General features: G+C 29.9%; 2 protein-coding genes across 6 annotated transcripts; both read left to right on the top strand.

The window, feature by feature from the left end:
* The first annotated feature begins 206 nt into the window (after window positions 1-206).
* LOC116778095 (uncharacterized) lies at window positions 207-6,211 on the top strand. Of its 4 annotated transcripts, none has more exons than XR_009753414.1 (10): window positions 207-379; window positions 2,756-2,873; window positions 2,963-3,133; window positions 3,279-3,403; window positions 3,522-3,713; window positions 4,132-4,526; window positions 4,681-4,880; window positions 5,055-5,209; window positions 5,454-5,552; window positions 5,926-6,211. XR_009753414.1 is itself a non-coding variant. In XM_061526322.1 (10 exons), the coding sequence occupies exons 1-9, from the start codon at window positions 338-340 to the stop codon at window positions 5,531-5,533; spliced, it is 1,500 nt and encodes a 499-aa protein (XP_061382306.1). In that variant the 5' UTR covers window positions 207-337; the 3' UTR covers window positions 5,534-5,552; window positions 5,926-6,211. The 4 variants fall into 4 exon arrangements, 3 of the variants coding, with proteins under 3 accessions (XP_061382306.1, XP_032527859.1, XP_061382307.1); XM_061526322.1 differs by having other exon boundaries at window positions 4,681-4,902; XM_032671968.2 differs by having other exon boundaries at window positions 4,681-4,902; window positions 5,454-5,528.
* Window positions 6,212-8,285: 2,074 nt separating this feature from the next.
* Window positions 8,286-12,167, top strand: LOC116778120 (uncharacterized). Of its 2 annotated transcripts, none has more exons than XM_032672005.2 (9): window positions 8,286-8,440; window positions 9,513-9,642; window positions 9,942-10,067; window positions 10,178-10,314; window positions 10,695-10,871; window positions 11,218-11,255; window positions 11,402-11,473; window positions 11,623-11,715; window positions 11,860-12,167. In XM_032672005.2, exons 1-9 carry the CDS (start codon window positions 8,372-8,374, stop codon window positions 12,095-12,097), a joined length of 1,080 nt encoding a protein of 359 aa, XP_032527896.2. In that variant the 5' UTR covers window positions 8,286-8,371; the 3' UTR covers window positions 12,098-12,167. The 2 variants fall into 2 exon arrangements, with proteins under 2 accessions (XP_032527896.2, XP_061382513.1); XM_061526529.1 differs by having other exon boundaries at window positions 11,623-11,794; window positions 11,860-11,979.
* The last annotated feature ends 29 nt before the right edge of the window (window positions 12,168-12,196 follow it).

Below are 12,196 nucleotides of genomic sequence, written 5' to 3' on the forward strand. Positions count from 1 at the left end.
AAAACCTTAAGGCAAAATTAGTGTTTATTTTAAAATAATATAATATATATGAGAATAAAGTTGTATTATTTAAAATTTATTGCGTAAATGTTGTAATTTTCTCAAAAAGGTAACACAAAAAAAAATGCGTCTATCTGATCTAGTTTCGATTGTAAATCTTATCGCCTGAGAATTTAAAGATTGTGAATAGCAGTGCGATGCTGGCTGCAACTTAGTGAAAACGACGTCAGAGCCAGTCAGCCAGAAAGTAGTAAGATTCGTTTGTTAGTTTCATCATTATGATGAGTTAGAATTATAAAGTGATTTTTATGACTGTATTTCATAACATTATTTCAACATGGGGATGAAAGTGATGGCATTCGCAGGCGTTATTACCATGGTGAGTAACAAAAACATAATTTAATGGATAGATTGAAATAATTTGCGATATTCTGTTTTCCATATATAAATTAAATGTCTTAGTACAACTGACGATTTGTTTTTTCTTTCATCATCATGCTAATTGACCTCATTACATGTTATATGATATGGTTATGGATGTTAAAAACCCACTCATATTTGATTATTTATAAAATAAACTCTGCTATTTTCCTCTCTGTTCATATTAATTGAGAAGTAGGTAGTTGTAATTTTCTTTTTTCGTCCAGTGAAGTACAAATTATTTGTGATAATCATATAATTATGACTATGCAGTAGCATTCTTATATATTAATACTAGCAAGTATTCAACATTTGTATGTAACAGTACCGATGCAATGTTCTTAATCTGTCTTAATAACACTATTTGATTATAAATTTCAGTCATTTAAAATTGGATAATTTCCATAATTTTTATTATGACTGTCGCTTGCATGTAAAATTTTAAGCTTAATAATGAACTAGCGATTTTTTATTCCTAAGCATTGCGAAAGTTGTTCTTTTAAATATCTTAAATATAGAAAATAATTTTATCTAGAATGGCGCCAAATTTTGTTGTTTAACATATCCGCTTTTAACGAATGTCATTTCTAGATAATATAATGACGTACAAGAATAATAAAGTGGAACACAGGAATTTTGATCGAACTAAGAAGTGTTATCAGCCCCGTCACTAGCTCCGATAACTGAAGACGCCGCGTTTAAATGATAACAATTTTATCCCAAACAGGGCGTTAGTTCGTGATAGATACTATTTATTGACTAACTATTTTACAACAGAACTGAAAAATGTAATGCTAACATAAAAACTAATTTTCATTGAGATATGAGGCTTTTTTATGTTTTTATTTGCTTTCTGAAACTACAAATAGTTTGTATTTGTTTATAAGTTTTTGCTAGTTGTTACTAATGAGATCAATAGATTTCTTATTTACGTGATGTCTGCAGGTAAAGTTCTGTGGAAGATAGAACTATACTAACTTTCCACTTGACCTTCAGAATAAATCTCACATCCTTATGGTGACCCAAAAATACAATAAATAGTAGCTAAACCGACCATAATAAATCTGAGGTTCTACTATTACTGTAAACTGAGGTAACAACAATAATCATCATTACCATATAATATACATAGTAATCTTTCTTCTGAATCAAAACAAAGGAAGTAAACAAAAATAAATTAATTGCTCTCGAGAAAAATTGTAAATATACGTAAGTGTATTGCTATACACTTACGTATAGCAATATATTGATCGACTTTATCTTATCGTTAACTCATATGACTAATAGAAAGTCACATTTTTGTTGTATGAAAGTAACGACTTGTTACGAAATAACTGATACATATATATCTATTAACAAATTCCTTGACAAGATATCTTGGCATTTTAACTATCTCTTTTTAAAGGCCTGAAGAAAATGGAACGAGAATGTTTAGTAAATTATGAAAGTAATTTCATCTCCTTTAATCATAAAATGTAGGTAGTTCTAAATGTGTGGTACTTTAACGTGTATGTATTTAAAAAAGTTGTGTTAATTGCAATATTTATAACTCAATAACGGCTGTGCCGATTTGGGTGAAAATTGGTGGAGAATTGGTTTAGAATCAAGAAATGGACATAGAATATTTTACGTCGCGTTCGACAAAATATTTAATAAAATCCAACCTACTTATTTATGGCGGAACAGAGTTCGCCAAGTCAACTACAAATTTCTAATTCACAAGTTGAAACTGACGAAGTCCTTGACGAAAACTATTTTTATATAAACCATCTATGTAATTTAGTAAACAAAACGATATATTTGTCATGCTGATTCTTAATTTAAGAGGGACTGAAAAGCAACAAATTATTCTACGTAATATAAGAAAACAAAAATTTATGGTAACGATGACAGAATTGAAGCGCCTACCAAAACTTGCCGAGCAGATCTATATAACTATGAAGTCTACAAGAATCCATATTAATATTAAATATAAATTCACAATAAAAAACACTATGTCTTTTTGTCGGACTTCTATGATTTCATTGTTATGTTGTGAACCATTGATTTATTTTAGGGAAATTTGGTAAAAAAAAAAAAATTGAAAAGGAAATAGGCTACTTTTTTTAGTGGACATGAAAGGCAAAGCATGCTGGCAGAAGTATGACAAAGCAGCCAAAGAATAAATAATGGGAGAACTCATTAGTCATTACATATGCATAAATTATTACTTGATTTGTTTTGCAACTTTTAAAAATTTTTACTTATGAAATTTTAAGTTCAGCAAGAAATCTTTTCAGGATGTTGTCTTACATATTTATAAATATAAATTATAATCTTTCTTTCTCGGTTTTAGCTCCAAGCGGTCACCCAGGCAATCTTCAGTTCGCTGTCTTTAGCACAATATTTTTGCCTCATTGATTTTTTACGCGACTTGCCCTTTTTAATTTATATTAAAATTCTGTATTTACACAGTAAGTACAAAAAAAAATTTAAGGGTTATTTTGTTCTTTATATTGATAACGAATATGCCTGCAATGACTTTGTATTAATTACTTTTCAGATCCAGATTGTGGAAGTCGTATAAATATAGGGAAAGTGATAGAGGGTATTCCTGATCAGGCTTTCGTACTCCTAACTAATGAACCACTAACGGTCACTCGCACTTTTTACATTAATAGTGCGAGCCTAGGACTCAGCGTACTTTGGTTTTTAGCCAGCATCATTTTAATGGGTGAGTAAGTTCCTTTCACGTACATGAATACTGTTATATAAAGACATTCTTTCAACAAAAAAAATAAATTGGTATTTGATTTTTTTTGTTTTTAATAATTATTATTGTTTATAAAATCAAGGCTGAATAACAACTTCCCTTCTAGCTGGAAAAGAGAAGTCGGGCTATTTAAGACCCTTGCGCTGGCCATGGGTGTTTATTTCTATAGCAGTTTGTGGTTGTGACGTAGTTGCTACAGTCATTTTTGCTAATGACTCGTTCTATACACGGGTAATTATAGTTTTTATACTACAGAAAATATAGAAGATATTTTCAAAAGATGAGGTCACGTCTAGCCCCATTTATCGTAGCTTATTAAGTTACGTTAATAACGTTACAATTGTTTCAGACCTTAACAGAAGTGATGGACTATATAGGAGGTACCATAAGCGGCATAGGAAATAAGCAACTCGACACGTCTCTGACGGCTTGGATCATGGTGGCTCTCTACTCACGTTTCGCTGTCTTCTTCGTAATCAATCTTATACTCATTGTGATTGTAGTCCTTGATAAAAGCAAACCACAACCAGATATTAGTATCGTAAGTTTGAAACTTGAGTGTTTCTTATATATCTATATTAAAATCAAGAAATTAGAATGGATAAGTGGCCTCTGCAATCTTTTTGTCAGTTGCCATCATAGGATGAGAAAGTTAGTGAATCCATGTATATCAGTGTAAAATAGTATATAAGAAAAGGCAACAGATATTTTTTTACATTTTCAAAACCAGATTCTGGATAAGTTATATTAATAAAATAGCTAATGTACATGTATTTGTTCTATATACGTGGAATGCCTCATCTGTGGATGATAGATATGTATCTTATAGGTCTTATTTTTTGTGAATCAAACTCTTAATAGTTTACAAAAACCATGTAAATCTAAGTTCGAATACAAAATATAATAATCCAAAATATTATAATCATTGCCTATTATTGCCAAAGTGTTTTTTTATATAGATTGAGTCTCCGATTGTACCAGCACTACCGCCTCCACCGCCACTGCCACCACCGCAACCACCTTTACCTCAAATTACACAATCTCAAACTCCAAAACCACAAGTTGTTACCCCAGTACATCTTCCAATCAGACGTGTATCAGAACCAATAGTAGCACGCAAAGTGAGCAACAGTGCTGATGATAGAACCGTTTTGTCAATTCCTCTAAGTAATATCACGGAAGCAAGCACGAGTACAAGGGACATAGAAGATTCAAGTATACGTGAAGATTCATCAAAAATACCGCGGGCTGGTTTCAACAACGCCTTTCGCACTATGAAGAGGTTTTTATTTACAAAACCATCCATCTCACAGCGAGCTTCTGTACTAGATTCTTCGTATACCTCACCTGAAAGGTATGTACACATTCAATAAATATAACAATTTGTTATTATCAATTTTAAAACATAAATATAAAAAAGCACCTATAAATTGAAAATATTAAAAAAAATACAAATTTACAAAACAAAAAAGTTAACGTTAAACTTTCTCTATCCTGAAAAATTGCAGGTCGCCCAAAATACATCATCGTGAGATTGACAAAAAAAGAACAGTTAACTTTCCTGCAAATCTGTTATCATTACCTCAACGCTTGGAAAACATGATTGCGGAACAGCAACGACGTTTGGACAACGCTGTAATCGACACCGGCCGTAGTTCACCCCCGAGAGCCTCACAGTCATTACCACAGCTTAATGACTCTCCAGACGGTAATCCGGCTTTGAACCGCGGGTAATTAAGGGTTTTTAAGTCTGGGTTACGGGAACTTTAATTATGATACTGTATTTGAATCGCTTTTATCATCACAGAAGATATGCTTATTGTCAAATAAGATTTATTTGTAAATGTACATTGAATATAATAAATAAAAATAAATTACATAGGCGACGCGACACTGCCGCAGAATTACAAGGTCAGCTGCCGTGGGCCTACATTCCAGCGTCAGCACACCGCATGCGTGACCAGCTGCCACCAGACGAAGACCTGCCTCCAGTGCCGCTACCGGACTATACGGCATTACATTCGGTTCGCAAAGCATGTAAGTATTAAAGGCTTAGTTGCTCTAGCGAACTTATACATATATATGTAGAAAACAATCTAACTTAATCTTAGTAGTTCTAAATGAGTTATAGTAATCAGCAATTTACATATAATATATTCCAAAAGTACATTTTGCACAATTAACCCATTGAGCCATAGTGGTATCCTGTCATCGATTGATGATCCCAGGAGCATACCAAGGTGGGATTTTGAATAATAATTATATATTTTTTTTGTTATAGCTGTACATCGAGCAGCCTCTAGCTTGAGTTCACTAACGCAAAAGAGAAATTACATATCGCAACTACCAAGGCTGTGTTAGTTATTTATTATTTATATTGGTTTGTAATATTTTTATATTATCTCGCACAAATTAATATAAAACAATCTTTGCATTTTTAACAACATTATATATGAAACTTATAACATGAAACCGTCATCTATTTTAAAAAGCATATAAGTTTATATAAATATTACTGAATAATCGAATAAACAAGTGAAGATCAAATAATTTCATTTTCCTCAATAACAATACGCCAATAATACCCTCTTATTCAATAATGTTTTGAAATTTAAAGCAATGTTGGGTACAGAGATTAAAATTTTATTTACAAAATATAGAAAGAAATATTCGTTAAACATATTGCTCGATTCGATGAATTTTTCAGTCTATATTTTCTAATTTAAATTTTCACCTTTCCTATTTCATTTTAGCTCCTCTAACGCAATCAGATGTTTTGTATTAATGAAATAATGAACATGACACGTGGAACCACATGGGGCTAAGTCGAAGATGATTCTTAGTTTAATTTTTAATACTTTTATAAGAATTCAATAAAGCTTGAACATTGTTTCACAATTTGAAAACATTTAGGTTTTATATATTGTTTTATATAAATTGCTAAAATTAATGTTTTCTTATTTCGTTCTATCTTAATGCTCTGAAATAATTCTATCGCTGGAATTCATTTAGAGATATGAGAAATGTCGGTAACGTGAATTTATTAACTAAGTTTATTTATGGTATTAAGTAAAATATTATAAACATACTATACCGTTGTATTTTTTTTATTGCAGTACCATGATACACACACTTTTATAGTAGTAGAGCAGAGGTAAAGGTAGAGGGAACTGACTTTGTCGCTTTGTCTAGTAATTTATACTTACTTTAACATAATTTACTAACATTACTTTAGCATTAGTTAGCATATTAAATAAAATGCATTTTTAATTCAAAATTCCCGTTTTAATAAAAATCAATAAATTATGGATTACCTTACATTACTTTATAAAGGTGTAGGTTTGTTGTGGATATAAATTTTATGTTTTTTTCTTTATTTTTTATATGTATACATCTATTCTATTCTGTTCCAGTCAACATTAATTTTATAAACAGTTTCCAGTATGCATAAAACTGATATTATATATAAAACAATAGTAACACGTCTACTGTCAAGAGTAGGTCCAATATATTTATTTGCATAATACAATGTGTATGCTTGAGTTGGTATACTTATTATTCTGTGTGCGAGGCTTATGCGTGGAAAATTAGATAAGGGCAGAAAGTCCAAAATGACGATGGCGCAAATTTGCAATACAGCGAGTCCAGTCTTGACGTTGGTTCCAAAACATGTAGGGGTTATAGCTTCAGACAAAGAGTAACTTGCATATAAGGAACTACCGATGCGCCACGTCCAAGCTAATACAAGCAATGCTGACAAAAAAGCCTCTGGTCTGGGCATATAATGCTTTATTTTATTTGTTTAAAATATATCTATTGTTTCATTGTTTGGTTATTTTAAAGATGGCCTTCATCCGTGCAAAGACAATTTTTCATGGTTACGTGAAATAGTGTTTTGACTTTGGTTGTCAAATTTGTTTTCACTCATATTATTAATTAAATAGTTTTATATGTATTAAAAAGAGATTGGGTTACACAAAACTAATACAAATTAACTAAACAGATAAACATCATAAACAAAATAATAATTATTAGGATCTAAGAATTTTCGTTGTCTTTTAATATAAAAAAATATTATAATTACTAAATTACTTACGTTTTAGTACTTTTTAGAAATATTGTTTTACGTGTTTAAACCTTGCGGACTATGTAATTAAAATTGAAACTCCCTTAAATGAATCTGATACCATATAGCAAGAGACGATGCCGATTCTGCGGACTCAACAACTGCCCATGTGGATGAGAAGATCCTTGATACTACACAGAAAATATGATGGTACTATCAACCTAACATCGGGAAAATTGTGTAGTCTTCAGTGTAGGTTATATGTAAGTTTTAAAATAGTATTTCAATCACATGTCTAAATAAGGTTCAGATTTTTCCAGGAAAATCTAGTTGGGCTTTGCCAGCACTGGATACTACTTACCTTTAAATCTCCTTTAATTGTTAAAAAAGTTTATAACTGCACGTATACGTAGTTTTGGGTGAATGTAAAAGACAATTATTTTTCAACAATTTATTAAGTAAAATTTGTCGTGAAATAATATATTCCAAGTAACTTAACACAATTTTAAGCGTAACAATTGCTACTTGAATCTGTCTTGTGTGACAATGAAATCAATGTTAAACTTTACGTTTATAAGTATTTTAATAAAATCATTTGTCACATGTTCTTTATAGATATACGTGATTCATGTCTCAAAAATAAAATTCTGTTCTGTTTAAAAAAAATAAGTGTTTAAGACTGATCGATTTTATTTTTAGAACAGAGATTAAGACGGGCATATTTTATATTTCTCGGTTATTATCTTTCGATAAAAGTCAGTTGGAATGTCGATATGAATTAGAATGAAATGGTGTAATATCAAACAATAAACAATATCGATACCGGAATTATACGTCCAGGGATCACATCATCATATTTTAAATGTTTCAATTGAAAATTATTAAAATAAATAACAAATCAGAGACCTATAAACAGTTTTGGAAATTAATAAAGTTTGTCCCAGCCATGTAAGATTTTAGCGATTTCCAATAACTTTTTAACAGATGGTAATCGATGGACAGAAGATAATATTGTTTATAAGTAGTGATAACAATTATCGTGATACGATTAATGATAGTCTATTCACGTACAGTCAGTAGACCGACATGAGGCGTAGTCGTTTGAAATAAATATAATAAAAATAATAATAAACATGACGAATGGAGCAAAAGCAATACCTGAATTGGTCGTCACAGCCTCTATCTCCGCGGGACTAGCTTTAGTAAGTGCACTCTTCTGTTCTTACATATGTATATCTAAGATCTTTGCTATTTTTTAACATGACATTGAAAAAATTCCACAAATTCAATGCGAATGATACCATAGCTTAATTGAAGAAAATATATTTATATAATGTTAAAGTATGTTTGTGTTGTTTTATTGATTTGTAGAATTTATCAACCATACCTGTAATTGTTTTTGTGGTGGTTGATGAAAAAAAATCACATCTCATATACATATATCAACTTAAAATATTCCAAGTTCACCAAGTATTTTTTTTATAAATTTAGGAAACAGCATTATTTCAATGATATGGCTATATGATAAATACAAAATACTTCGTATGTGGGTAGTTTGACGATTGAGATCTGTTGTAAGGATCTTAACCCTTGGTAATCACAATGGTTAAAACTCAAAGAACACCGTTTAACATTTTTGATTTTAGCGAACAATAATGAGGCATGTATGATATCATAGCATAAATAGTCTGACTTCGTATGAATCATAGATTATAAAAAAAAAATAGACATTATTTTGTTTTCATTATATTTTCATTTCATTTCTTAAATAATAATAATCATGATACATTTTTCATGTTATGTATTTCAATATCAATTTGAAAAACAATGTGAAAGCACTTATGAGATAATATGGTCCATTCCAATCAAACGAAACTAATCAAAAGATCAAACGAAGACTTAAAAAAAAATTCCAAAGAATTAATTTTATACATAATTTGTTTCTTATATTATCCGTGAATTATAGAAATGTATGTAATTTTAACATTTAAAAAACTATATTTCATTAATAATTTATATGTATTTCTGATTATCTTTAATTAGTATCGTGAGTATATGTAAAACGATTAGTGATAAGAAATATAGGTATAGATTATTATTTATCTTAGAAAAGATATTTCATGTATTAGTATCATAGATATAAGTATATGATTTATTCATATCTTTCCTAGAATAAATGTTATAACGATAAAAATATGGATTCATTAAATGTCGTTTTTATTATTAAGTCTCAAAACTGCTTTAACTTAAAATAATGCTTATTTTTAATTTCAGATAATTTCAGTATCAAGTATAATATATTCAATATTAGCACTTATTTTCCGATATGAGTGTGCATATATAGAAAATTTGGATGCCGGCTGGAATTCTCTTTGGACGTTGATATTACGCAACTATATTCTAGGTAGGTGTAGATTATTTTTGTAGAAAATTCTTTTTGTATCTTTATGTTTAATTCAATCTTTTATATTTAAACTTATTTTGCCGCCATGCGAAATGTGATATGCTTGTTTTATTTTGCGAAAGCGAAGATCAGTTTTAATAAATGTCATTATTTGTATTTATCAAAATATCATTTCAGACATGTTGTTATTGAATTTTTTAATGATGATGATAATGATACATTGTTGACATGTTTCAATATATTAATATTGTTTATTTCTTAATTTTTTTATACTGATACTAAAATGCTCTACTTTGCAGAAGATGCTTGCTCCTACTCAGTGAAGAACCCAAATATTACTTCTGCAGAATCAGTATTCATTATGATTATTTTGACACTTTGTTTTGCTGTGCTAAACCTTTGTGCAGCTCTAACAATTACTGCAGGTGACACATATATGATTTTTTAAACATTGTTAAGAATTCTAAAAGTAAAATTAGTAGGTAATTATTATTTTTTGATGTGGTGTATATAATGACCAAAAATTTCTTTTTAGTGGTAAGAAAGGAAAACAATGGCTGTGTGGATTTAGTTTCTTATGTTTATATTGGAACCAATGTGGCTCTTTTGGTAGTCGACATAACCTTAGGAGCACATTTTGGCAAGGATCACACATATCTAACGGATTTGTTGGTACACTCCAGTCCCTTTTTTAAGATTTACAAAGTTTGAAATTTAAATTTTTAATGTTTTAATAGATATTTAAGCTTTGTTTGTTTTTTTTTTTGTATAAGCGATGACATTATATAAAAATACCTTTAAAAAGATTAAGACTCAAAGACTCAAAGTTGTCCCATCTATTTTTGTAATTTCTTCAAATTCAAAAATTTTTATACCATAATAACATTATTTTTTCTTTAACATATTGATAAAAGCCATTTTTTATTATGTGACAATAATCTAAAAATAATAACTACGTACTCACCATCATATATACTTAATGAATTTGAGGAATGATTAAGAGGGTTTAACTGCTCTCGATTCTAGAAGTAAAAATATTTTTTTTCTTTTAGAATGATGACACTTCGGAAAATTTGAACAACTCTCCTTTGGTAATATTTCGCTTGGGGATGTTCTTATTAATGAGTATCTCTCTCAAAGGCTACATCGGTCATGCTATCAACGTCGTTCTGCTGATTACCCTAATTTTTTACCTAATTGAAAATCGACAGAAGGCAAAGGAAAACGGAGTGGGTCATGTGCAATAATGTTTTAGTTTTAGTTGTTATAGTGACATTTAATCATAACATTTACCTAGTAAATATTTGAACATAATTCAAATATTATAAATAAACTGATCTGCTTTTAACTCTTACCCTTATATGACATTATTGTAAAGTATAAAATGTATAAACAAGGTAATGTGTGATTTTTCAAAAAGTAGTTCAGCAAGTAGTCAGAAAGATCAAGTACTTAGTTTCGGTAGAATTATATATTAATTCAAAAATAACAGTTTTTATTTTGCAATATTAGGCCCTCATTTTCGTAATTTTTTCCAATTTTTTTTTTCGACTTATAATTTTTCTTTATTTTCAGCATTCAATCCATAAATTAGGACCACTCAATGGTTATGAGTAAGTTTAACAAAAGATAAAAATATAATCTTACCTCAAAAACTGCCATTTATATTACATGAAAGATATAAACTTATTTTTAATATTATTATATTTTTTACTTTGTGCTTATTTGTGATCAATATTTGCCTACGTTACCTTTTCAGAGTACCAAGACCCACGAGAGAGGAGAGTCCGTGGCAACAACAAAGGAATGAATTATTCTTAGGGTATCCTAGGTAATGCAAACATACCTACAAGATCATATTAGTGTGTATATCTGTCAAAAATATTTTAAACACTTTCTGTTTTAGAGATTTCCCAACTGTTACATAAATAATACAATACCATGCTGGTAACATGAATATTTTTTTTTTGCATTTTCTAGAACCAATATCAATCCTGTTTACAATAACGACGAAATATCTCCATCTCCACCACAACGTCAAATTAGAGAAAATCCACTTCCTGATTACTCAAAGTACGTAATAAACGCTATGGAACGCCGATATTGAATGAAAAAGTTGGAAACTTTTTGTACATTTTTTTCGAAATTCCTAGTAAGTGTTCGGTTTAATTTTGTCTCTTTTCCTTTTTTTTTAAACAAAAAAATTCTGCTTTTCAGTTCGCCGTATCGCTCGGACCCATGGTCAGTGGCACCAAAAAACTCCAATCCCCCAATGGGATCACGCCCTTTCACATATTTGGAGGAACCAAAACGGCCTATACCTGTAAAACCACCAGTGACTCCCCCAAATGACCAACAATGGCGAAGAGACCCTTGGCCCCCAGCGCCTCCCGTCCCAGAACCTGATTATAGCCCAAAACCACGAAAATTAAAGAGCGCTTTGAAGACATATTAATATAAATTTATTAATAATATACTATTAATTTTTTTCATTGTACAGTTATTGAAGAAACATAAATTTTGTACTATTATTTTTTCATTTATTTATTTCAAA

This window comes from Danaus plexippus, chromosome Z (assembly GCF_018135715.1).
Source record: "Danaus plexippus chromosome Z, MEX_DaPlex, whole genome shotgun sequence".
NCBI lineage: Eukaryota > Metazoa > Arthropoda > Insecta > Lepidoptera > Nymphalidae > Danaus > Danaus plexippus.

Bases quoted from the DNA above. Each gene is read 5' to 3' on its own strand.
- LOC116778120 (XM_032672005.2), top strand. From the start codon at position 8,372: ATGACGAATGGAGCAAAAGCAATACCTGAATTGGTCGTCACAGCCTCT. The intron at 10,315-10,694 runs GTACACTCCAGT...TTTTTCTTTTAG, and splicing joins CATATCTAACGGATTTGTTG to AATGATGACACTTCGGAAAA. The intron at 11,256-11,401 runs GTAAGTTTAACA...TTACCTTTTCAG, and splicing joins GGACCACTCAATGGTTATGA to AGTACCAAGACCCACGAGAG.
- LOC116778095 (XM_032671968.2), top strand. From the start codon at position 338: ATGGGGATGAAAGTGATGGCATTCGCAGGCGTTATTACCATG. The intron at 3,404-3,521 runs GTAATTATAGTT...CAATTGTTTCAG, and splicing joins ATGACTCGTTCTATACACGG to ACCTTAACAGAAGTGATGGA. The intron at 4,903-5,054 runs GTAATTAAGGGT...TAAATTACATAG, and splicing joins AATCCGGCTTTGAACCGCGG to GCGACGCGACACTGCCGCAG.